This window comes from Podarcis bocagei (assembly GCF_964188305.1).
Source record: "Podarcis bocagei genome assembly, chromosome: 3".
NCBI lineage: Eukaryota > Metazoa > Chordata > Lepidosauria > Squamata > Lacertidae > Podarcis > Podarcis bocagei.
This window is the reverse complement of record NC_138127.1, coordinates 18,961,404-18,986,076: the sequence shown is the minus strand read 5'-3', so window position 1 is coordinate 18,986,076 and position 24,673 is coordinate 18,961,404. Positions and strand designations below refer to the sequence as shown.

General features: G+C 42.2%; 2 protein-coding genes across 6 annotated transcripts in view; one reads left to right on the top strand and one right to left on the bottom strand.

Annotated features, from left to right (window-relative positions):
• ZNF451 (zinc finger protein 451) overlaps positions 1-11,995 on the bottom strand; it is a 54,643-nt gene extending 42,648 nt beyond the window's left edge. The window contains exons 1-2 of the mRNA XM_081187064.1: positions 11,908-11,995; positions 11,617-11,648 (exon numbers count right to left, since the gene is read on the bottom strand). The gene's annotated coding sequence lies outside the window, so the exon portion shown is untranslated. The remainder of the gene's footprint in view (positions 1-11,616; positions 11,649-11,907) is intronic.
• LOC308583243 (dystonin-like) overlaps positions 1-24,673 on the top strand; it is a 313,796-nt gene that overhangs the window by 2,681 nt on the left and 286,442 nt on the right. For all 5 annotated transcript variants that reach the window (XM_081187021.1, XM_081187022.1, XM_081187032.1 and 2 more), the window contains exons 3-4: positions 16,557-16,745; positions 24,200-24,407. In XM_081187021.1, the coding sequence (XP_081043147.1) occupies positions 16,557-16,745; positions 24,200-24,407 (397 nt within the window). The remainder of the gene's footprint in view (positions 1-16,556; positions 16,746-24,199; positions 24,408-24,673) is intronic.

Here is a 24,673-nt window from a genome sequence, read left to right as displayed (position 1 = left end):
CTCTGCTTTAAATGGGATTTAGTCCCATTCAAGTGTGGCTACACTTGCAGCCTTACCTACTTAACATGCCATCTTAGCCACACTTCCTTGGGAGCAAGGTCTGTTGGACTTATGCCTGAGTAAACACACATAGGATTGGGCTGCACAGGATCAGTCTACTAAAATTTAAGCACAAATCCCATTCATTTCAATGGTAGAGCTAAGCAACTGAGGGAATTTCCCCCATTGAAATCAATGGGACTGAAATGTGTTTTGATGTAGTCCTATTGATCACTAATGAGTGGGTTTATTTAATGTTTAATGTTCAGAGGTGATGGATTGCGCTGACCTTACTGCCTCCAAGTCACCCACCTGCAGGGCAGCCCACCCACGAGACAACATGAGACAACTGCCTCAGGTGGCAAGATCCACAGGGGCAGCAGATCCAGCCTCCAAGGAATGCAACAGCTGTGGTTCTGCCACCTCCTGGGAACCAGTTGGCGAATAGGAGAGGCTGGTGCTCTTCTCCCACCCTTGTTCCCAATGTAGATCTTCATTCCCCCCCCCCTGTACCTGATGTAGATCTTCACTCACCCCTTCTCCCTGGGTGGTGGGGTGGGTGGCACCATTTTGTCCTTTGCCTCAGGCGCTTGGGCTGGTCCCACCCAGCTGCCAGGAAGCTAGCTTCTTTCCTCTGCCCCTCCTCACAAGCCACTTCTGGAGAGGCAACGTCTAATCTGCGAATTTCCAGAGGACGTCTTGCCCTGCTTTGCTAAACCTTACATTTCCATATGTAATTTGTTGTATGTAGAGGATACGGTTCTATGCACAGCTACTTATAACTAAGCCCTCATAGAACTCAGTGACTTACTTTTGCTTAAATTTTTATAGCAAGGGCTTTTTTTCCAGCCCAAGGGCCCCATTCCCTTCTGGACAACCTTCTATGGGCAGAACAGCAAATTGTTACCTTTATACAGGTAGGCTGGATTCCACACACACTCAGAACCGCCCCCCTTATATTCTCCACCCAGGCAAGCAAGGAGCATTATCAGAGTTCAAGGACCCATTCCAGCCAGGAGAAAACAGTGGGGGTGTGAAGCAGGACCCGTGAGGGGTGTGGCTTGGGGAGCATTCTGGGGGCCTGATGGATAGGTCAGGAGGGCCGCATTCACCCTGAGGTTCCCCACTCATGTTTCAGAATTGCACTGCTAGGGATACGCTAACAAAAGGACAGGGTAACTTATGGCATTGCTAATTTATATGATTAAATCAAAAGTCAGGCTGATTCTGCCTTATCTCAAATTAACTGACTTGGAACACAGAGGCTTCCACATTGTCACTTCTAAGGAGTGGGTTTATTTAATGTTTAATTGCTTTACTTTAAAGTGTGCATAACATTATTTTCCTACATTGAAAGTCCTTGAATAATTGAGCAGCTTAAAAAAAAACTTTCAACAAAAAAGCACATTCAATTTTTACTAATCCTGTCACCACCTTCTTTATTCAAAATTAATAATTTTGCAATCACACACAGATATTCTATATCCGTACGTCAGTGTTTCTGCTGTTCTATTGTTTAGCTGTACCATAGTCTGCATTTTTATATTTTATTGTCAAGTGTTGGTTTTTATTGGCGATTATAAGCTGGTTTGCGTGGGAAGTTCCTCAAAAAAGCAGAGTATCTAGGAAACAACATGGTGGTTTTGAGCATTAACTATTAATCATTTGAATTGTATCATGTATCACATGCGTATATTGAATGGATTCTCATCTCCAGAGAATAATGATCAATATTACAAAACTACTGGCAAATGTTGAATGATGGGTGTTTTGTTATAATAAGAAAATCAGTATTACAGTCCAAAGTCCATTCCTTTCAGTGGAATAAGTGAACTGGGCACCACACCCTTTATGACCTCATAGGTTATGATGTCACCTGGAGGCCACAATTTTGAAATTACGAACTCCTTCCCCTTCCCCCTCAGCTGTGGCACTGCTGGCACCGGGAGGCAGCAGAACAGGATGGAAAATCTATTTTAGTGAGGCATGGGTTAAGATGTTGGATCTCCAGGCCTTCCTTGCTTATCCAAGTGGCTTTTTAAGGAAAGCTAGTTGCTGGCCAGGACCATAATGTGTGTTCTGGCTCTTACAGCCAAATAACCACAGTCAGAATTGTACTCTGCATGATGTTTGATGTACTGTGGTTACTTGTGAGTGAGTCAGTTAGTGCTGGTTTCTTTTTTAGTGGAACTTCCAGATAAATTTGCTTGGGGTTTCTGCTTTAGCCTATGGTTTCCAAATATCAGGTATTACAAGACCTGGTAATTTCAGTGGGATGTGGTCTTTTTAGAAGGACAGGGCACCAGCCGTGACTTTCTTTGATGTCTAGTTATGATTTTCCTTAAACTTATAAGCTAAACTTTGAAACTGCTGCAGCAGCACAGTTCTCAGGAAAGGTAAGCTGCTTGAAGAGTGAAGCCTTAGGCTATAATGCTGCACACAGGACTGCTCAAATCCCATTGACTTCAGTGGGATTTAACAGCAGTCGAATTGTGTATGGGAGGGCAGCTGTAGGCGGTTGGGAGTACAAGTCCCATTGACTTTCAATGAGACTTAGCTTCCTAAGTGCCTTGGGAAATAGATTTTTCAAAGGAAAGAATTGCAAATGAGGCCAACTCCCCCTCCTCCAGCTTTTACAATGGTTGAAATGTATGCATCTGTGTAAACATAATTAGAACTCAATAACCAGCGCAAAATTCTGAGGCTCCCTGTGGAGATAAGAGTTGCCCATGATGTTGGTTTGAACATGGATGCAGCAGAGCACATACTGCTGTTTAAACACACACACACATGTCCAGTGAAGTGATTAAACATCCCCTAGCATCATACATCATACCACGGAGTATTCAAGATGACATCAAGAAGATGGCACTCATCGACCCAAGGTTGCATGGCGGTGTGCTTGTCTTGAATTGACTATGAGGAGCAAATGAAATGGCTAAGGGAAGCCAGTAAAAGGCCTCTAGGTCATTTATAGCATGCCATGGTTTTCTATTGTACAACTCTGGCTCTCAGTCAATTAAACCCGTTGAATGCAGTCAATGATTAAGGGTGTGCACAGACCCCCGATCCACCCTGTGGCCCAGATTGGGTAGATTTCATCCAGTGATGTCCTAATCCAGTAGCGTAGGTAGCTGGGCACGGTGGGGGCAGTCCGCACCAGGAGGGAGGGCATAGGGCACCATAGGTGTCTGTAGGGGTGGCACGAGTCTCTGCAGTGCAGCACACTGGCTGTTGTGTGTTGGGGGTTGTAATTCTGGGCAGCAGGGGTGCTTGCAGTCAGCAAGGCGGTTCCTGGGCATTTCGGGTGCTGTGGGGGGGGGCAGAGCTTAAATCGGTAGCTGCCCTAAACAAACCTCAACAACTTTGGTCCAACTTTGGGGGTTGATATGCCTGAATCCATCCCCAAGGTAATTTTAAAATCCTATTTTAACACATTGGGTTTTGAAAAGGGCCAGGGAGTTGTACCAGTACTCTGCAGGATTGGGCCCTACCAGCTGTTAAGTGCTAGTGGTTTCCCTGCACACAAAGGAAAACGCTTGTGAAGGAGGAGGACCCAGCACACTGCAGGAGGGTTTGATCCTGAGAGGTACTGCTTCACAAGTGGCGTTTCTGCATGAAAGCCCCTTACAAAGCAGCACCTACACCTACAAGATTGATGTGGAGTGCAGGCATTGATCTTGTGGGGCAGGGTGAAAGCCACAGTGTTGAGCCTCCCTCCTCTTGGGAAGAGGCACCCACCAGTTGGGTAGGACTTGACCCTTTTCCTGTGATTTCCCCACTTTGCCCTCCTCTCCTTTCTCTCCCGCCCCCGGCAGCCACAGATCGTTCTGGGCCTATCCAACCTGACTCTCAGTGGCTTGTGCCTGTCCCTACCTGACTCGCCCAAAGTCCTCCTAAGATGTCTGATTTGGCCTCGGCTGAATCTGGTGCACACCTCTGACAGTGATAAGGTGTGGAGGGCAAACAGAGATCTGGTATCACAAACCTTGAGCACATTGCATGGCTGCATAAGCATTATCCTAACTTAATCAGAGTCTGCTCTGTTAAAGTCAGCAATCCATGGTCTCAAACAGCAGCAGGACAAAGAAGCTTGTGTGCAAATTTATTCTTCAGACAAGGTCCTGGCGCTGCTGACTTTATCAGTGTCCATGATACTGCTTATCATATATCTAATCATTAGTACAATGTAGCACAATGCAAACACAATTCATCAAACTAAATTGGCCAATTTTTGATTCCCACCAAAGCCCCTATATATACTGGGACTAAATTCAAATGGTCTTCTATGTTACACAATTAGCAAAATGATGCAATCAGTAGGTCTTAACCATGAGCCTGGGAACATCAGAGTTGCTTGGTTTGGGTGCATGCTTTAGTGCCTGAGCTTTAAAACAGTAACAAGTGGAGCCTGAAACAAAATATTACAGTGCAGAGTGTTCCTGTTCAGGATTTCCATTCCCCTCCCTTCACAACAGACACTTTCAATCAAGCATTCAGTGGCCTCTCATCACACTCATTCCTCACTGAGCTGTTTTGGAGTTCCACCTCCTGCAAGAGCAGTTAAACCCTCCCTTAATGGGTGGGTATGAATTGGGTGGGGGTGTCGCTCTGCTGGCTAAGCATCACTCTGCTGGCATGGCCCCTCAGCTAGGTGAGTGTGCCATTGATGGGATGCCCACTGACAACAGGCATCAGGGGCCCCCAAAATGGGGATTTCTGGAGGCGAGGAGGAGCTGAACAGGTCTGGTCCCATTGCTGTCAAGCAACAGCACCAGTCCTGATCATGCCCCCACCAAACCTGCTATTACTGCCTGGCCCTACCACTCTGCAAAGGCCCGTTGGCTGAATCTGGATTGAGTCCCAAGTGTTATTTTTCCAAAAATATTTTTGGTACCTCTGTAAACTTGGTGGTTCTCCCAAAGCCTGTTGATGCCATTTTGAAGAACTGATTTCACTATGGATATATAGTATGATGGTGGTGGTGGTGATATTATTATTATTATTATTATTATTATTATTATTATTATTATTATTATCATCATCATCATCATCATCATAATTAGTGACAACCACCATAATTTCTATGATCTTATGCTGTATGACTTTCCCCAAGGAGAAGTCAGAACCAGATCCCATACCTTTGCCTTGAAGGGAAAACAGTTTCCATGCAGGCTTGAGCCACAGCACCTCCCCTTTTAGAAATTAGGATTTGGGTATGAATTCATGTAACATACACTTGAAAAGGATTGTAAGGAAGTTGTGTTATAAATTAAGTATTAGTATTCTTAAAGTGACTGCCCTACAAATATATATTACCTATTTGAATTGCTTTAATCTACTACTTTGGAAGTTACTTGATTATATCCATAGTGAAAAACTCTTCTAGAGCCGCTAACCTCTTTGGGAACCAAATTAACTTCTAAAGTGTCATCCCAGTTCCTAGGTCACTAGACAGCCATTAATCTCTCAGTGAACATGTGGGGTGATGATGTGCGAAAACAGGCTTTTTAATAAACTCAGATCAAGCTATAGAAGATCTGATCTGACATCATGTGCAAAACTGCCGATACATTTGAATTGGATTTATTATTCAAAGTGTTAGTGTTGTAGCCTAAAACATTTTGTACCATATAGCAGTGTCCAAGATGAGATATTCGTGGCAATTGACCTGGTTCAGCTGTCACTTAAGGGTTTTTTGATTTAGCAGAATTGCTAGTGACAGGATTTTGCTCCCTGCGTAATGGAACCAAATTTGTATTTGTTATTATCCTGGTTGCAGGGAGATGACTGCGCATATTTAGTTTTATACCGAATAAATGCATTTTGGTAGCATTTGCATTTCACAGACTTTACATCTGCTGCTTAGCCTGCTGAAAAGTTACTGTCACTACAGGAGATGACATTTATGTATTCAGTTGTCATGTAGATAAGATGCTTATGCATGTCTGGTGCAAAAAATAGGTCACCCAGGGAAGCAAACGGAAATAAAAAAAATCCTATTGGTAATGTTGATAACAGAAAACTCCAACTGCTGAATGTTTAGCTCAGTATAGTCTTCCCCACAACCTCTTCATTTTTGACAAACATTTCCTTCTTGCCTCGTACAAAAAAGCCATCTTCCGTGTGTGACCCATTATCACAGTCAACCCACTTTCTGCTTAACAGGACAACCAGCTAAAAATATCATTCTTGTTGCCACTATAGAATGATAATGAATAGCCTTGGAAGTCTTCTGCTATAATTCAGTAGAAGAATCCCAGGGTTATTTATAAGCTGCTGAGTGTACGACTAACTCAGATGAAAAGGAAAATCAGAAAAGCCTCTAAGCTGAATTTATAGTTCTGTGTCTGATTTGGGGAAAGTGCATTCAAGGAGAGACACAGACAAATGCAAGCTTCTGTCTATTCAAAGGATTTATTTTTTTCAGTAGATGGAATAATTGTATTTGGACACATTTCTGCCTTAGGGTGTTGGAAATGCATTCCATTAAGCGCGGAAGGTTCAAGGAACAAGGTCAAGGGGGGAAATGTTTTTGAATATGAAAATAAAAGGTTTCCCTGCAATAATTAGAATAAATCCTGCTGTAGGTAGGAATTAATGTGTAATATAGAGAAGTACTGTACTCTCAGTCCCACATAAAATTTTATCTCTTATGATGGACATGATTTCAGCCAGCGATGCTGTGTAAATGGCTAGCAAGATACCAAGTTTGGATGGGGAATCTGTGAACTTGGAGATGTTTCTGGACTTCTAACACCCAGCCACTTTGACCAATGGTCAGGGGTGATGGGAGTTGTTGTCCAGCAGTATCTATAGGTTCACAGGTTCCCCATCCTGACACATGAATTAACTTTAAAATACAGAGGTGCCTGCAAGACGAATGCCTCGCAAGACGGAAAACCCGCTAGACGAAAGGGTTTTCCGTTTTTGAGCTGCTTCGCAAGACAAATTTCCCTATGGGCTTGCTTTGCAAGACGAAAACGTCTTGCGAGTGTTGCGATTTCCCCCCGCTTCCCCCCCGCTAAAACGCTAATAGTGCTAAAATGCTAATAGCGCTAATCTGCTAAGACGCTAATAGGGTTGCTTCGCAAGACGAAAAAACCGCTAGATGAAGAGACTCGTGGAACGGATTCATTTCGTATTGCGAGGCACCACTGTACAAGAAATAATTGTTTTGTCAATTGCTCATTCAGTTTAGCTCTTATGGTAGATGTGATTGGAAACGGCTAGCAAGGGAGAGAGTGAGAGAGATAGTTAGAAACAAATAGAAAGAGAGATGGAAATAGTAATGGACTGATAGATAGAAATGTATAAAATATATATGAGAGAGAGAACTAGATAGATAAAGAGAAAGTGTGTTCCTTACATTACAAAAAATTTTCACAAGACCAGTCAGACCATTTGATAAGCAGTTGGTGGGAACATGCACAAAATTGTGCAGAGAATGGTGCTTCTTTCTCCCAATTGAAGCAAAATGGGGGGGGGGGTCCCTTTTTATAGCTCTGCAAGCTTATATGCAATGATGAAATAGGCTTAGTGTATCTTTTGTGAACAAAGATTGCCTGCCTCTGCAGATAGGGGAGTTCACTTTTTGTGCAGATGGCATAATCCAGAAACTTGACACAAATGTTTTAAGGACCTGTGAACTGAAGGGGAGTAATGACTCAAGTGCTAACTAAATGCCTTCCATGCTACAGGAACTGCCTAAAACTGACACAACAGACAGATACTCTTCTCCTCCCCCCCCCCCCCGCAAATTGTGCCTCTGTCTTGGTTTATCACTCCAGCACAGTCTCTACTTACACACAGCAGTTATCTTCACAATTACTGTCTGGATAAAGGCGGAAAATATTAAACAAAGCTGGCCTCCCTTGGCAATGATTGAGCAGGGGACAGAGAAAACATTCAAACAGATGATTGTTGGAGATCTGGTATAGTAGAGTGAGCAAGGCTGCAATCCTATATCTCGCCCCACCCCAAATATTATCCCCTCAACAACTCTGTGAGGTAAAGCAGAGAGTTAGGTACTGACTGAAGGTCATCCAGTGGGCTTCCTGGATAAGAGGGAATTGGAATTTGGGTCTGCTTAATCCTAATCTGAAGGGACGCGGGTGGCACTGTGAGTTAAGCCACAGAGCCTAGGACTTGCCGATCAGAAGGTCGGCAGTTCGAATCCCCGCGATGGGGTGAGCTCCTGTTGCTCGATCCCTGCTCCTGCCAACCTAGCAGTTCGAAAGCATGTCAGAGTGCAAGTAGATAAATAGGTACCGCTTCAGCGGGAAGGTAAACGGTGTTTCCGTGCGCTGCTCTGGTTTGCCAGAAGCGGCTTAGTCATGCTGGCCACATGACCCGGAAGCTGTACGCCAGCTCCCTCGGCCAATAAAGCGAGATGAGCGCCGCAACCCCAGAATCGGCCACGACTGGACCTAATGGTCAGGAGTCCCTTTACCTTTACTAATCCTAATCTAATACTCTTTTACTAATAGAACACTGTGCTCCTGAGACATGGCACTATGCTACTCTTATTGGGGGGGGGACCCATAGCCGTATTCATGATGCATTGTTGCATGCCGAGTCAAAGGAAAACCAATCTACAAAACAGAACTAATACCCAATAGTGTTCATCTTCTTTAGGTTCTGCATTGATTGTTGTTATCCTGTTCATTAGGACAGTTATATAGTACAGTGATGGGAAGCAGCACACCGCCTTCGAAATGGTTTTCTCATCAGGCCTTGTGACCCTGACGTCCTCACAGTGAAATCCACCGAGAGCAGAGCACTAATGGGGAAACAATGTTGAATCATAGTTCAATTAATGCATTATGTCACTGATGCTTTGGCCTTGGCTAATGGGCGCTGGAAGAGCGTATATCCCCTAGCGGCTTATATCTGAACCTCAACCATCTTTCGTTATGAAATGCTGAATCTTTGCTTTCCCTTTCTCTTGAAGTTGGCATGGGTTGCTCCCGGAAGAACGATAAGATTGCTATACAGCAGAGGCAGCTCAGTCCTTAGCAAGACTGTTCTCCCTCCACCCAGCTGCACTGATTTATGAAATGGCGGCAAAAAAGGGAGAAAAATAAACTTAAAACATAGCACTATAATGCACAGAGAGGTTTGTGCATGTCTCCTGTATGTATGTGTGTGAGAGAGAGCATGTATGAGATAGGCACACTCCTTTATGTGGGAATGTTCAGGGTGGCAGGAGAGGATATATTGCTTATTAATATCCTTCCTAACTTGCACTAGCAGAGTTAGTAGCATGTAGTTGCATGTAGCATGTAGTTGCATGTAGCATGTAGTTGCATGTAGCAGAGTTACATTCCCCTTCTCACACACAGTAGAAAGCTGCTTGCAGGCTCGTTAGAACCTCTTACTATTATGCAATTCAGTCTGCCTCAGATTGAATTGTACGTTCCTGCTGTTCCCTTGAATCCCTCTTAAAAGAATAAAAACACTACAATACTATTCATAGTCAACAAAAAGTAAGTTTACTCATGTTAAGGCAGTACACAGTATCAATCCTGAAGGCAGGCTTAAAGACTTAAAGTTGCAAATAGCAACATGTGGATTTACCCCATATGGGGGGCAATCCCTGTGCTATTGTTGACTGCAAGCCAACAGAGCAGTCCTAGCTGGAAGTAGGTGAAAGGAGAAAGAGAAAAAAGGGAGGAAGTGCTCTGTGACCTGTCCTTTTGTTACCTGGACAGGTAAGGCCGCGCCCACCTCTGGTCACATGCAAGGGGAAGGATGCTCCAGGCCAGGAGGAACAGGAGGTTTCGACTGGCTGGAGTTGGACCAAACATTCCCTTGCATGTCCACTCTAGCATTACAAGGAATGTTGTACTTGTCTGCTACCCGTGGATCACATCTCACACTTTATAGCTACAGTCACCACTGGCATGGGGTCCCAGGAGGATGTGGTCCTCAGGCTTTGGTTCACTACTTCTGCCGTATGATGTTGCATTAAGCAGTCTGCATCAGGGAAGAGGTGGTTTTTCATACAGAGCAGTGGTGAGAAACCTTTGGCCCTCCAGATGTTGCACAATTCCCACCATCCCCAACCACTGGCCATTCAGCAACATCTGGAGAGCCAAAGCCAGTCACAGAGTGAGCATACAGTGTGTTCTAGCACCTCAAGACTCGACTGCCCCCATTCTTATCTCATTTGGCTATAAGTGGAAGCAGAGGCTTAATTAAGATGGATTGGGAATGCCAGTTATATTTGCTGAATTTAGTATAGGGCAGGGTTAGGATGTGATTAACCGTGGAACCAAAGGGCTAACCTTTGTGCAGGAGGAGCTAATCCCCTTGCAACAGCACTGTGCTGAGAGAACCTAGAGTTGCCAACATTCTCCTTTCTATATAACTATTAAAGTCACAGAATCCCCAGCCTGAGGAATGCTCAGCTATGGAACTCCTTGCCACAAGGAAAACACTGTGGCAAAGAATTTAGCAACTAGAGATGGGTTAGAGGTCAGCAGAAAATGTTATCAGGAATTTCCAAGTAATTATGCCAAACTCTGCCTCCATCTGCCACCATTTTGTGAGTAGAAGGCCTCAGTCATTTTTAGCTGTCTCAAATTTTTAGTGCTCCCTGAACTCCTTTGCAGGTATATCCTCCAGTAATGTATGTATACTCAGTAGTGAAAACTTCGTTAATGAATTTTTAAAAGTGTTTATCAGACGTTAACATTACAAATCCTCAAAATTGGAGACCGCCAAAATCCTTGCTTAAAAAGCCACTCAGACAGCCTTAACTTTGGCCTGCAATACGAGCTATAAAAAAGGTAACTCTTCAGATATTATCAAGGTTGTCAAAAGCATGTTTTAGATGTAATCTAACTTAATTTTGTAGTTGTCTTTTTATTAAAGTGTTACATCTGACAGTTTTAGGATTAGCCAAACTTTGCATTTATGGAAAAAAGTGAAGCATTGTTATTTTGCTGTCCATAAAGTTTGGGCTTTGGTTCTTTAATTATTTTAATAGCAATTCTGTAATAATTCAAATACTCTTTTAGTAGTCAGTAAATGAAGGCCCTTGCAGTTTGTGTACTATATATAAATATGCACAGGCATTGTCAATAACCTTTATAAAAAGAAACAACGGACTATTGTGTCTTCCAAAATTGTGTTCAAAATAATAGAAAAATTGTTGCAATGCTTAGATTCATATGCAACTTTTAGCTGCTAGACTGGGTAATCTGAGGTAGAGTTGAAAAATAAAAATATTATGTTAGAGGAACAGGCTATACAATAACTGGTAACTTGCTAGTATTTTTTATTTTGCTTTTTTTGGAAGAATTAGAATAATATATTTGGAAAGAAAAACGTGTGCATGAGAGAAACAAAAGACATAGTGCCTGTTCTCTGTCTGTTGGTCAGAAATAATTCATGTGGAGAATACCAGTTTTAGAGAATATTAAGTTAGACATTTCCCCCCCTATGCTGCCTTCTGAAAAAGAGGCATTGCAAAAATATTTCCTTTTCTTTTGATTCACTCACAGTGTGGGGACTTGGGACTAGGTTTACTTGCAAGTGGTATCGTTTGTGCAAACAATACACTTCGTTTACCTTATCTACATGACAGAATTTCCCCGGGGAACCTGTGGAGATATAGTTCTCTGGTGGGCGAGCTAGAAATTTCTAACAAATTATTTTCACCACCCTCACTAAACCACAATTCCCAGGATTATTTGGCAGACGCCATGACAGGTAAACTAGTATAAAATGAATAGGTGTTTATTATAATGTAACCATACATTACGTTATAATGTTTTGCTAGTTCATATATTTAGAGTCTTCTCAGCTGTAGTTTCTATCCACGGGACTCTTCCCATATAAAGCTGTAGGAGGTTTGCTTACTTCTGGATATGTGTGATTGCTGAGTTTCTAGTTTCCAGTAGGCAGATGCTGCACCTAATACAGTACGCCTTTTGGTTGATGGTGGTCCTTATGGAGACAAAACAGCACCATTCCTGCAGAAGAGAGAGGTATCTGCAGGTTTAGGGAGCCCCAAGGTTTGTAGAAGTAAAAAAAGAAAACAAGTTTAGAAATAAGAGCTGGGCATAATGCCATTTATGTATGTATTCGATACATGTCCCCCTTTAAAAAAATCCCTGGGTACACATCCTAGTGAAATGTGCTGTCCACACCTATGACCAGCACACCTCTGTTTCTGACTAGAATGACTAGCAACCATGTGGGGAACAAATTGGCTGTACCAAAACCTCCTTTTCGTTTTCAAAATGCAGGGATATTCTAGAGTAGAGTAACATGACTCAGCATGCTTTAGAAAAACCGAAAGGGTGGCATCAGAACTCTTCATGTTGAAAAACCATAACAAAGTAAGGCAGCTTTGGGTTGGAAGTAGACCATTTAAACTAAACTATATTAGCAAGCGTTCTGCAGAATTATTCTGACCCTGTATTGACTTTAAATATAACTTTTACCACCTAGGCTTATACCTTGCCAAAGCCAGCGACTGAAATAATGCATGATCCTCAAATTTAAATTCTTCTGTGTTAAGGTAACATTAATTCAGTTCAAAGAAGCTGGGATTCTTTCAGACAGCTAAACCAAGTTCCACTTCCTAAAACTTGAGGCAATATAGATATGCACTGTAGTTTTTGAAAATCAAAACTTAGAGAAATTAGTAATCATTTCCAGTCTTGCAGCCAGCCCATAAAATCTCTAGTTGCAGCCTAATTTGTTTAGAAGCAACCCTCACGATATTTCTAAAATAGAGAAAAGGTTGTGTTGGAAAAGATACTCGCTTTATAGTTAAGATGGAAATATGCTGGCATCTGGCGCTATGATAATCTCATATTCAAATTCTCAAGGATAAAATGTGTATTTTCTTGAACTGAGCCAGAAACTAAGATCAGTTTTGTTTTCATATAAATAGCAGGTGGAAACATGAGCGTAGCCAAGGGGGGCAACAAATCAATACAAATCTGAGGTTCTGCCCCAAAAAAACAAAAGCCTGCCCAACAAAAATCCTGGCTATGCCCATGGATGGAAATGTTAGAAATTTAGCTTTATACTGATGTTAGTTTGGGCCTTGGTTATAGATGTTGCTTTTAATATGTAAATAGGTATTTTTAAAATAGAAGCATAAAGATTGGTGTCCCTATTTTACACTCTTGCAGTGCAATCCTATACATGATTACTGTACTCAGAAATAAGTCCCATTGTGCTCAGCGATACTTACTCCTAGATAAGGATGCCTAGGATTGAAGCCTTAGGTTCATGGTAGGGGCTTTCATGAGCCCAGTGTGATTCTTTTTCTTGGAACAGCTGCTCCTTGTTCCACATGGCAACTACTTTGGTACCTGGTATCAGGTTCAAAGCAGTTTGCTATGTAGCATGGGAGCAAGGTAGCTGAGCTGCTATTCAAAGGTTCAAAGAATTAGTTTAATTGGATCCTGTCATAATTTTATGTGAATTTTTGGTACATCGCAGCAGAATGCAAACACAGCATTTTTCAGATGTAGAATTTGCTTCCAGGAAAATTTCTCTTTTGTGGGTACTTGCACAGCTTCATGTTCTGCATTTTATTTAGTTGAATCAAGCATCACGTATCTCTTGCTATTTCAGGCTGTGGTTTAAGTAGTTTGTGTTGTGCAAGAGAAAATCCCTTACAGGAGGTCAGAGCTTCCTTTTGATGTTTCCTAGTGCCAAAGAGGCAAATTTTTGCTCAGCTTAAAAAGCAACTTGTCCTTTCAGTAGTTGGAGTACTAAAAACATGTTTTTCAAAAAGCTCTTTCTGCGCAGATAGGTCTCCTATGCATGTATATATGACTTAAGGGTGTTTCAAGACATCTGCTTTTCCCAGCTACAGTAGTGCTTTTGCAGGTAACTGACATTCGGATATGCAAGTATTCACATGTTGAATGACAGCTGTGCCAACCCCTGGGTGGATTACTGCTAGTCAAAAAGTTACTAGCTGGATCAGCACCCATGTCAGAGGACAGCAACCATTGTACTAAAGCTCCGCTGTGTGGCTTTTCTCATTTTGCTTCCGGGTTTGTGGCTACTGCTGTGGGCAGATCTGACATATGATACCTCAAGGCTACACCCTACAGATTGGTGTACCACCTATGCTACACTGATTACAGGCACTAATTATGGATAATTATGTACAGGCATGTCTGTGTAAATGAATAGTTTTGCAGCACAGGTTGATACAGAAATAAGCTCCACAGAGGTTAAGGCAACCTTCTGCCAGGCAAGTGTGTTTAGGACTGCAGCCATAATTCTGCATATCTTAAAATTTTACTATTTAGGGTTCTGCAGTACATGCTGTAACTGGTGAGAAAAGTACCCTGTATTGTTGAGTACATGGCACATATTGCTGTTCTACTTGCCTATACCAAGCCCTAACCATCCTTGCTGCTGTAAATCACCAACATAATGTGATGGTTTTAGAGAAACAATGCCAGTGTAATTGTTCTTAGGATATGACAGCTCTTTCCCCCTCTTCAGACATATACATGCACACCCAAATCATCTTGCATTAAAAAAAATATTGTTATTATTTATTGCACTTATTAGTTGCTTTTTTTTAAAAAAGAAGTAACTCAAAGTGATTTACAAAATAATACAAATATTAGAACCAGTATAAAGCTAAAACAAAATAAAAACATGAAAAACAGGCAGATCTATCACATCCTACTCACAGAAAGAGGCCACTGATATCTAAAATTCTCCAAATGAAGGACCAAGGCCCTGGGCAAAAAGAAATGTCCTTGCCTGGTGTCTACAAGTAGATAGTGAAGGTACCCAGGCATGCTTCTCTGGGGACAGCATTCTATATGTGGGTTGCTACCACTGAAAAGGTCTGTTCTCATGGGGACATACAGAGAAGGGCCTCAGATACTGAATTCAGGGTCTAGGTTGCTTCATGTGAGGAGAGGCAGTCCTTGAGAGATGGGAGTCCTGAGCCATAAATGCTCATAGGCTTCTTCAAGAGTGTTGGCATATTAGCTTTGATGGCTGCTGCTATCCTAACTCAGCGGCTGCTAGATAACATTGAGCAGCCTGCTGTACTAGCGTTTGGATCCTGTGTTTTTCTGATGCAATTACAGGCCATTTCTATGTCTGCATCATCTCAAACCTATTGCTGAAGCCATCGTTTTCCATTCAGGCAGAAAATTCACTACACAAATGAGTCGGGGCATAAACATTTAGGATGCAATATACTGTACCGAGTTTGCTAGGAGTAAACCCCATTAAACTGAATGGGACTTAGGTTTGTGTAAACATGTACAGGGTTGTCCTGTAAGTAGGCTAAAGTCAATTGCATTATGCTGCTAGCTTGCTTCATCCTCATGTGTACTACTCACTTGAAACCAGGACCTTATTCCTCGTAGCACATCATAATCCTATCCAATTGTGAAGTCATAAGTAGAAGATTATGACTTTGAGTGAAGAGCAAGAGTCAGCATTAGAAGCAGATGAAGTCTTAAAGCTACAACGATCTTACCCGTTGTAATATATTTTTTGTCCACTAAGAAATGGGAAGTCCACACCTGTATAACTTTCTGTGTTTAAGCACAGTACTTTGCCAATTATTTTCTGAGGGACATCCATTCATTTTTAAAAATGAAAATAGTAAATTGTTAGCCTGGAAACTTGGAGGCTAAATTATTCCTTAAAGATTCAATCACACACTTAAATCCCTCTTTGGCACGTATCTCTAAGCACTTTGAGAGCTGCTTAACTTCTTACAGATGCTCTGTCTGATGTTCTATCTCAGGGGTAGGGAACCTCAGGTCCTCAGGTCCAAATGCCAAATATGGCCATCTACCCCCTCTAGCCCATCTTTGCACCCTGAGTGAGTGTTTTTGCCTGGTTGGAATAATGCTTTTTGCTTGTCTGGATGTAGGATATAGAGGGGTGTCTGAGTATATTCAGGCTCAACTACTCAGTAGTGACAAGGTATAATTTATATTTGTTGCTGTGCCCATTTTTGCCTACCTATGGCATGTTGCTTTGGAAGGTTGTCTAGAAAGGAATGTGTCCCTTTACTTTTCTTTCCCATTAGGAATCTCCTTACTAACATTCATCCGAGTGAAATGATGCTTAAAAATAAATCAATCAAAACGCCTTGGTACTTGCCTGTTTTGGCTCCTGAACGCCGCAAAGTGTTCCAGTTAGCGAACGTTCTTTGGAAGCCGAACGCCCAATGCGGCTTGCGTGGCTTCCGTTTGAGTGCAGGAAGCTCCTGCAGCCAATCAGAAGCCGCGCCTTGGTTTTCGGACATTTTTGGAAGTCAGATGGACTTCCAGAAAGGATTCCGTTCGACAACCAAAGTACGACTGTACATGAAAAGAAACAGCATGAAAAGGGGGAAATGAAGGGTTTAATGAGAATACTTGTCAGTAATTTGCCAATATTTAAAATGCTGATAGAACCAATAGTTCTGCCTTGTATAAGTAATATTTCTGTGACATAGAAGAGCAGAAGAAGCATCACACACCCTATTAACTTTCGTGTGTGTTTTTAAACAGGGTTTTAGACCAAGTCCCCGCCACATTAGAAGACGTGTCGTGCCTCGCCTTGAAGAAACGCAGCCCCTGGTAGAAGTGCATCAGCTGAGTGAGCAGGAAACATCGGTCAAGAAAAGGAAGATCAAGAGAAGCAGCAGAGTCCAGCCAGAATTCTACCATTCTGTTCAAGTCACACCAACTCGAAAGCCAGTAAGTTTTCTTTCCCTTCTCAGTGCAGTGATCTTCAAAATACATTGTGTAGACTGCAGTTAGCCTGGATCTGTCAGATTTAGGCAGTGCAGGAATAAGAAGCCCTAAAACTGATAGCATCTCAGGTCGGATCCTCTTCCCAGCAACATGCAGTCTTGGAACCCTACAGCTAAGTCCCTGTGGCAGCAGAGTAGGTCAGTGAAAAAGGGGAGGCATCAGAGAGGTGCCTTCCAGGATAAACAGGTGCCCCCCAGTCCCCTGTATAAAAGCCAGGCTGTGCATGTACAGACATAGGAAGCTGCCTTATATTGAGTCAGACGGTCAGTCCACCTAGCTCTACACTTGCTGAGGGAAGGCAGACCAAAAAATTGGAGGCATTTTTCAAGAATGATAAAAGTGAAAATAAAACAAAGAGGTCTGGGGGTTTTTTTTTAGCTCAGCTCTAGGTGTTACACTGCACTGGATTAGCAGTTTCGTTTCATTTCCAAATTGGGATTATCAATTCAAAATAAAAAAGATAAACTTTCGAGAAAGAAAGGATGTTTTTATGAAGGCTTGTAAAGAGCCACTCACCTCCTTACCTGCTGTGAATAGGATCTGCTAGACTAGTTAAATATTCTGTTCCCCACAGTGGCAAGCCAGCTAGATGCCCTATCTTGTTTCTTATCCATTTTTCAATATCCCTTTAAAAAATTCTGTTCTCATCCCACTGGCCTCTGCTGGGGATAAAGAAACCCTTACCTTGCGCGGAAAGAACTATTGATTAGCTACCCCTGATTGCCAGCACAAGGAGCAAAGTAAACTGAGATGTTGAATGAAGGGTCTAACAATATGAAATCTGCGCAAATAGCTTTCGTGTGCTATAGACAAGGGTCAGCTGAGTCACTCCAGTGCTGCACAGCTTATGACTGAAGGGGCGCAACAGTGAAATGAAACAGGCAGGTGGTAATCTTATTGTGTACGTCAGTGCTTTTTAGTCATCCTTCCTTGACACTTTCCGTAAAACATGCTGTTAAGACCTGGTTTATGAGAGCAGGGTCCTTGGACGTTGTCAAATGCCTCAAATTATATTTTTGTGTGTGGGACCGCTGTAGCAACTCGCAATTTTTTTTAAATCGTAAACTCCTTTAAGTTGTGCCAGAATCTTGCTTCCTAAATTCCATGTGCCAAAACCTCGCTTCCCGAAGGCCACGCATTGTGCATGTGGTATAAGAAATATATTAAAAACTCGAGATTCAGTCTGAATTTTCATTCCTTTTATTTTAATTTAGTACTCCTTTTTTGGGGGGGTAGTTTTTAAAATGTAGGATTTAGAAACTCCTTTACTTTATAACACCTATATGGAAACCAACATCTAGCTAAATTTGCTGTTTTACAAGAACAAATCAGTTATCTCCCCAACACACAGCTATCTTTATAGCAACATTTTGTAGGTTGCAATCCAAACCCCTTTTGCACTAGGTTGTGGAGGGAGGAGTTGGACTGGGTGGCGGTGTCCTTTCACCCAGCCCTCTCAGCCTCTGCCAGCAAAGAGCTCTCTATTCTGCCTGCAGAATGTGTGTGCAGGTTGTGAAATATCTGCAGGTGGTAGTGCTCCTGTTGTGATCCTCCTTAGATCAGGCCATGATCTTCTGGTGGCTCCCAGAAGAGTTTGGATTTGATATCCCGCTTTATCACTACCCGAAGGAGTCTCAAAGCAATTAACATTCTCCTTTCCCTTCCTCTCCCACAACAAACACTCTGTGAGGTGAGTGGGGCTGAGAGACTTCAGAGAAGTGTGACTAGCCTAAGGTCACCCAGCAGCTGCATGTGGAGGAGCGGGGAAGCGAACCCGGTTCACCAGATTACGAGTCTACTGTTCTTAACCACTACACCACACACCAGACCACCAGTTGAAGACCAGTGGTGTAGGCAGTGCTGAGCCAGATTGACTGTTGTTCTGACTTTAAATAAGGCAACTCCCTCTGTTCCTCCATGAGTAGCAGATACTTTCCAGTAGTGTAGAAACAACAGAGTACAAAAATCAAATATCAGCTAAGCGCCTACTGTTATTATGATTCTTCATCACATACTCAACAAGTCTTTGTCTCATAAACGCAAAAAGCTTGGAGCTCAATCACAGATGTTTCCTTTTCCTGCATAACTCCTTGAAGTAATGGGTGGATAGTATAGTATTCTATTATGTCACGTAAACAGTTTCTATCAAAACAGGAAGAGGAGCCCTTTATATTTAGTCACTATATACAGTAACCATGCGTATAAACAATTTTACAGACAAAAATACTCTAGGGCCTAATTGTTGGAAATGTTCTTTCTCAGTGTTGAACTTTGAACTATTATTATTCAACAAAAGCAAATGTTTTCAGGACTAATTTCATATTTTGTAACGATTTTTTGCCACAATTTAAAAAGTGGTGGTGGGGGGAAAATCAAGATTAAAGCTGTGAAGCCCTGTTTTTAGGAAAGTCTTTAGCATGTACTTTGAAGTATTGAGTAATGAAAATGATGTTACTAAAAATCAGTAAATGATAAATAAATTTTGCTTCCTGAAACATTCAACTATAGAACCCCACCTAATAAATATTTATTTTTAGGAGAATGGAGAATAACTGGGGAAACTCAATTTATTTGTTTCCCTCCTGTATTCAAAATAAGAGGTTATGAGAAGGTTTGCTTCATATACAGTTAGGAGGACACTTTCAGATATCTCTCTCTTTCCTTATACTTGGAAATATCACTGATGTAGACATTAGATTACTTATTAACTTCTGAAAACCTAACTGATCCCTGAACTTCTTTCTTTCTGAAAACAAACTAGCTCAACTTAGTAACAAAACAGGAAAACAAATAACGGTGATTCCACTGGAAATCAGTGGTTGTCATGCTACATGGCTTTTGTCTTCTAGGTTTTTTCCTGTTGTTATTCTGTCTCTCACAACCACAATAAGCCTACCATTACAATTATGGACTGGTCATTTCTTCGTCAGAGGGCAAACAGGCAAATTTAACAGGGGATCAAATACTTTTCCCCCTCACTGTATTTAAATGTAAGGGACATTCAGTGATAGTTATTAAAAATATAACATGAGAGATACTACACTTACTACTCCTTAACTGGGATGCTAACTCTTTTCAGATGAAGAATTATGGAATGAGCTGGACCAGCTATTTGCATAACGATGCAATAAATAAATATTCAATGAAAAGTATATTATGCAGACATGACTCTAGGCTTCTGTAGCTTAACAGCTGTTTTACTATAGTCTTTTATTTCTCTGTTCAGCTTTCTAGCCACCAGAGGATGTTGTTTGTACTAAAGAATAAATAGCTGAGGTCAGATATATCCAGTAGAGGGAAGTGGTACACCAGCTAATGCAATATACTATCAGTTATGTTCATTCCTGGATTTCTTTAATCTTTTCATGTATTCCTCTTGTCTGAATGATTTATTGCTGAGTCTGAAAATAAGCCCTGTGGTGCCATGATCAAAGCTGTGATGCTATCTTTATTTTGCCTTCAAATAATGTAAATGTACAATATTATGATTAGGGAATGGAAATGAATATTTAAGATCAGTATAGGAAATAAGTGACATTTACAGCTGAGCCCTTAAAATCCTAAACCTAATACACAAACACACATACACGCGTGCCAAAACTCAGCTGAAAATGCTTAATAAATTTGACAATGAAATAGAAAGGAATATGCAGAGGGAAAGAACTACAAAAAGAAAACATCTACACAATGTCTACCAAGATGATGAGGTATTTTATTTTAACAATCCATATAATTAAAAAAAGGATAGTGGAACTATATACAGTACAATAGTCTTAATAGTCTAAAAATACCAGGAATATTTATAAAAATACAAATTTGTTACTATCATTATTATAGCATTAATAGCTTCTAAAAATAGCATGGATCATCCCGTGCTGTGGTTTCTCCCACCATGCTTTCTATTTCATTTCAGAGGAAAAAGTTATTGGTAGAGGCTCTCCAGTTCGTTTTTAGGAACATCAAACTAAATCTATTAATGGGATTCTATGGAGCCATCTCAATATAACTTGCCTTTTGCCTCCCTTCCCTAGAGGTTGTTTGGCAGACAAGTTCCTTTAGTTTCCTTGCATATGAGCCAGGAGAGGAAATTCCTAAGTCATCTAATTCCTATGCTACATTGAATACTGAAAGCCCATGCAAGATGGCTCAATAGTATCACAGAATAAAGCATAAATTCCATTTATTTCTTGTATGACATTTATTTTAAGTGTGGGAGACACACCTGTGGCCGTCAATATGTTGTTGGACCACATCTACTGTCATCTCTGACTTGACAATGCTAGCTGGGGCTGTTGGGAACTGGAGTCCAACATCATCTAGAGGGTCACTGGTTCCTCACTCAATATTACAAATTTCTATGGCCCATGATGCAGTCATAACAGATTATAAATGCATCTTACTAAATTTAAAACAATAAAATCCCATAAAGCCACTGCTGAAACTAATAATAAAAAAGAGAGTAACTGTCATAAATTGACCTCTAATGTGTGGGTGTCAAACAAATATTTCTAGATTGCATGTTCTGTTTTGTGATTAGGGCATGATAATGGAAAAGGCCTTAGCTCTAGTTTTCAGCGGCCTAACATTTGAAAGCAGATCTTTTGAAGATAATAATAATAATAATTTTATTATTTATATCCCACCCATCTGGCTGGGTTTCCCCAGCCACTCTGGGCGGCTTCCAGTACCTTTAAAACATAATAAAAGGTCAAACATTAAAAACTACCTAATACAGGGCTGCCTTCAGATGTCTTCTAAAAGTTGTGTAGTTCTTTATCTCCTTGACATCTGATGGGAGGGCGTTCCACAGGGAGGGCACCACTGACAAGAAGGCCCTCTGCCTGGTTCCCTGTAACTTCACTTCTTACAGTGACAAACCCTCCAAGTGTCCCTGTTTTACAGGGACATCCCTAATTTAGAGGAGCTGTCCCGGCTTCTGATTTGATCCCGAAATGTCCTGCTTTTCCTTAGGGTGTCCCTATTTTCATTGGAGAAATGTTGGAGGGTATGGAGTTATTTGACTCCTGAGCTGTCTGAAGGCAATCCTGTATATGGAAGGGTTGCTTTTTAAAAATGTTTAATGTTTTATGATGTTTATATATATTTGTTGGAAGCTGCCCAGAGTGGCTGGAACAACCCAGTAAGATGTGTGGGGTATAAATAGCAAAATCATCATTTTGGAATGGGATGTCCCTATTTTCATCAGAGAAATGTTGGAGGGAATGCAGTAAGGGAACCACCAGAAGACCCTTAGAGGAAGACCTCAGTGTTCGGGCTGAACAATGGGGGTGGAGACTCTCCTTCATGTATACTGGGCTTGAGGGCCTTTAGGGCTTTAAAGATCAGCACCAACACTTTTGAATTGTGCTTGGAAATGTACTGGGAGCCAGTGAAGATCCTTTCGACAGGTGTTACATGGTCCCAGTGACCACTCCGTCACCAGTCTAGCTGCCTCATTCTGGATTAGTTGTAGTTTCCAAGTCATCTTCAAAGGTAGCCCCACGTAAAGTGCGTTGTATGTAGAGTAGTCCAAGCGGAAGATAACCAGAGCGTGCACCACTCAGGTGAGACAGTCCGCAGGCAAGTATGGCCTCAGCTGGCGTACCAGATGGACCTGGTAGACTGCATCCTTGCACACAGAATTGACCTGTGCTTCCATGGACAGCTGTGAGTCCAAAATGACTCCCAGGCTGCACATCTGGTCCTTCAGGGGCACAGTTACACATTCAGGACCAGGGCGTCCCCCCACATGCTCACCCCGCCCCCAGTCCCCCCCAAAACAGTACTTCTGTCTCATCAGGATTAAACCTCAATCCATTAGTCACCAACCATCCTCCAACCACCTCCAGGCACTCACACAGGACATTCACTGCCTTTACTGGTTCTGATTTAAATGAAAGGTAGAGCTAGGTATAATACGAGAGAAGGTGGACCTGTATGGTAAATATTGTTTTAGCCCTTTTAATTGGCTTTACTGCACTGTATAATTTCTGTTGCGGCTTCCTATTAGGTCATCATTTTATGATGATGTCAGGGTCAGCCGTCATGCTGCAAAAGCTGTTTGAAAGCGGAAATACATAGATGTAATAGACATTTTCTAGCCATTTAAGAAATGGCTGCAATTTAGAGAATATATATTGCAAACCATACTGGGAAGAACAACACAGGGTCAGTAATCATACGTCTCAAGCTTGGTACTTCTAAGATGACACAGCAGCTGCCGCCAAGATGACACAGCACAGGGGACCTGGAAGTAGCCTCTCTTTGATCGGCAAATGTAGGCATTGTTTGCCGATCAGGTGACAAACACATATCAGCGCCTCATAGTCACTTGATTTGAAACTGATCCCCAAATAAAAAAATTCAGTTTGTCTCTCAACCTTGTGTTTCAAGAGGGCTGAGGAGGCCAGTATATCCTGCCCCCCCCCCATTTCCCCAGTTCTTTGTGCCTGCACTGCATCATTTCTTGTTTACATTCCTGGCTGGCTGGTTTGGAGCCCATGGGCAGCTGCTGCTACCTGCTCTGTGGCGACTGGAAAGTCTCTCGTCCAGCCTTTAAGGACAGTGTGTTTACTGAAGCGGCCTCTCGCCCAGCGAGCTTGTGCAACCCGCCCTTTGTCCTTTCCCTTGAGGAAAAGAGCAAATCTACATTTCCTGTCTCCCAAAGTCTGCGCGCTTTAGGAAGCCGGGAGCCCTCCAAACAAAACTGGGGAGCTCCGGAAAGAAGTTGATCCACCACACAAGGAAGGAAGAAGGAAAAAGAGAAAGAGAGACTTACCAGGGCGTGGTTTCAGGAACATGAGCGCGACAGCAAAGCCCCAGCATCCTGGGTTTGCGATGGGGGTTGAATTTTCCTCACCCCACATTAATGATTGAACCAGCAGCCTAGGGGTGGTACATCTTTTCTTTTGCCGGGCGGGGGAGCCAAATGCTATTGATTTGTAGCCGGGAAGCGTGCTCTCTTTTTTTCAAAATCCATCTCTTCCCTGCTGCCCCCTCCTTTCTGGCTTTATTGTTGGGCAACTCCAGAGGAGCATTGTAAGCTGGTTGCCAGAACGCCAGGCCACTCGTCTCCCTGCCTAAATCTTCCCACATGTGGGTTTTCACTAAGCCACCTCTCCAGATCTACCTGTGTGTTGCCGCTGTCTGTGAGATTTAAATACACGAGCAGCAATATAGACAACAATGGTGAGCAATCTATTCATTCGTGTATTAAAAATATAGATGTATCGACTGGGAGGGAGGGAGGTTTCAGTTCCGTCTGTTTCTGACTGATTTTCCTAGAGGGCGATCTAAACAGCAAAAGGATGTATTGCTTTATTTTGAGAGCAAAAATTGATTCTCTAGTCTCAGGTTTTTATTTTGCTTTTAATCTTCTTCCCCTCATCCTTCTCTAGAGCTCAGGAAACACTTCCTACAGATGCTCCATGTCATCCTCTGCGGATTTTTCAGACGACGATGATTTCAGCCAGAAATCTGGTTCCCTGTCCCCGGCTCCGGGTGACACCCTGCCCTGGAACCTACCTAAACACGAGAGATCCAAGAGGAAAATTCAAGGAGGCTCTGTGTTGGATCCAGCTGAGAGAGCTGTGCTCAGAATCGCCGGTAAGACCAGGATGGAAATACATGGGAGATGGAGGGGGGGAGGGAGGGGGGGAGAGAGAGAGACTTGCATAGTACAGTAACTGTGCTCACGTGTCCATATTATTGTGGGTTTATTTGTGTATTACAGAGAGTATAAACTGAGAGCTTTGTTTATTGCTTCTGTTATTTGCATTTTTAAAAGCACACACACGAAACTCATGGTCCTCCATGCTGTATTTTCTAGTGTTGGTAGTGACTAAGCTTTTTGGCCTTGGTGTTTTTTTCTG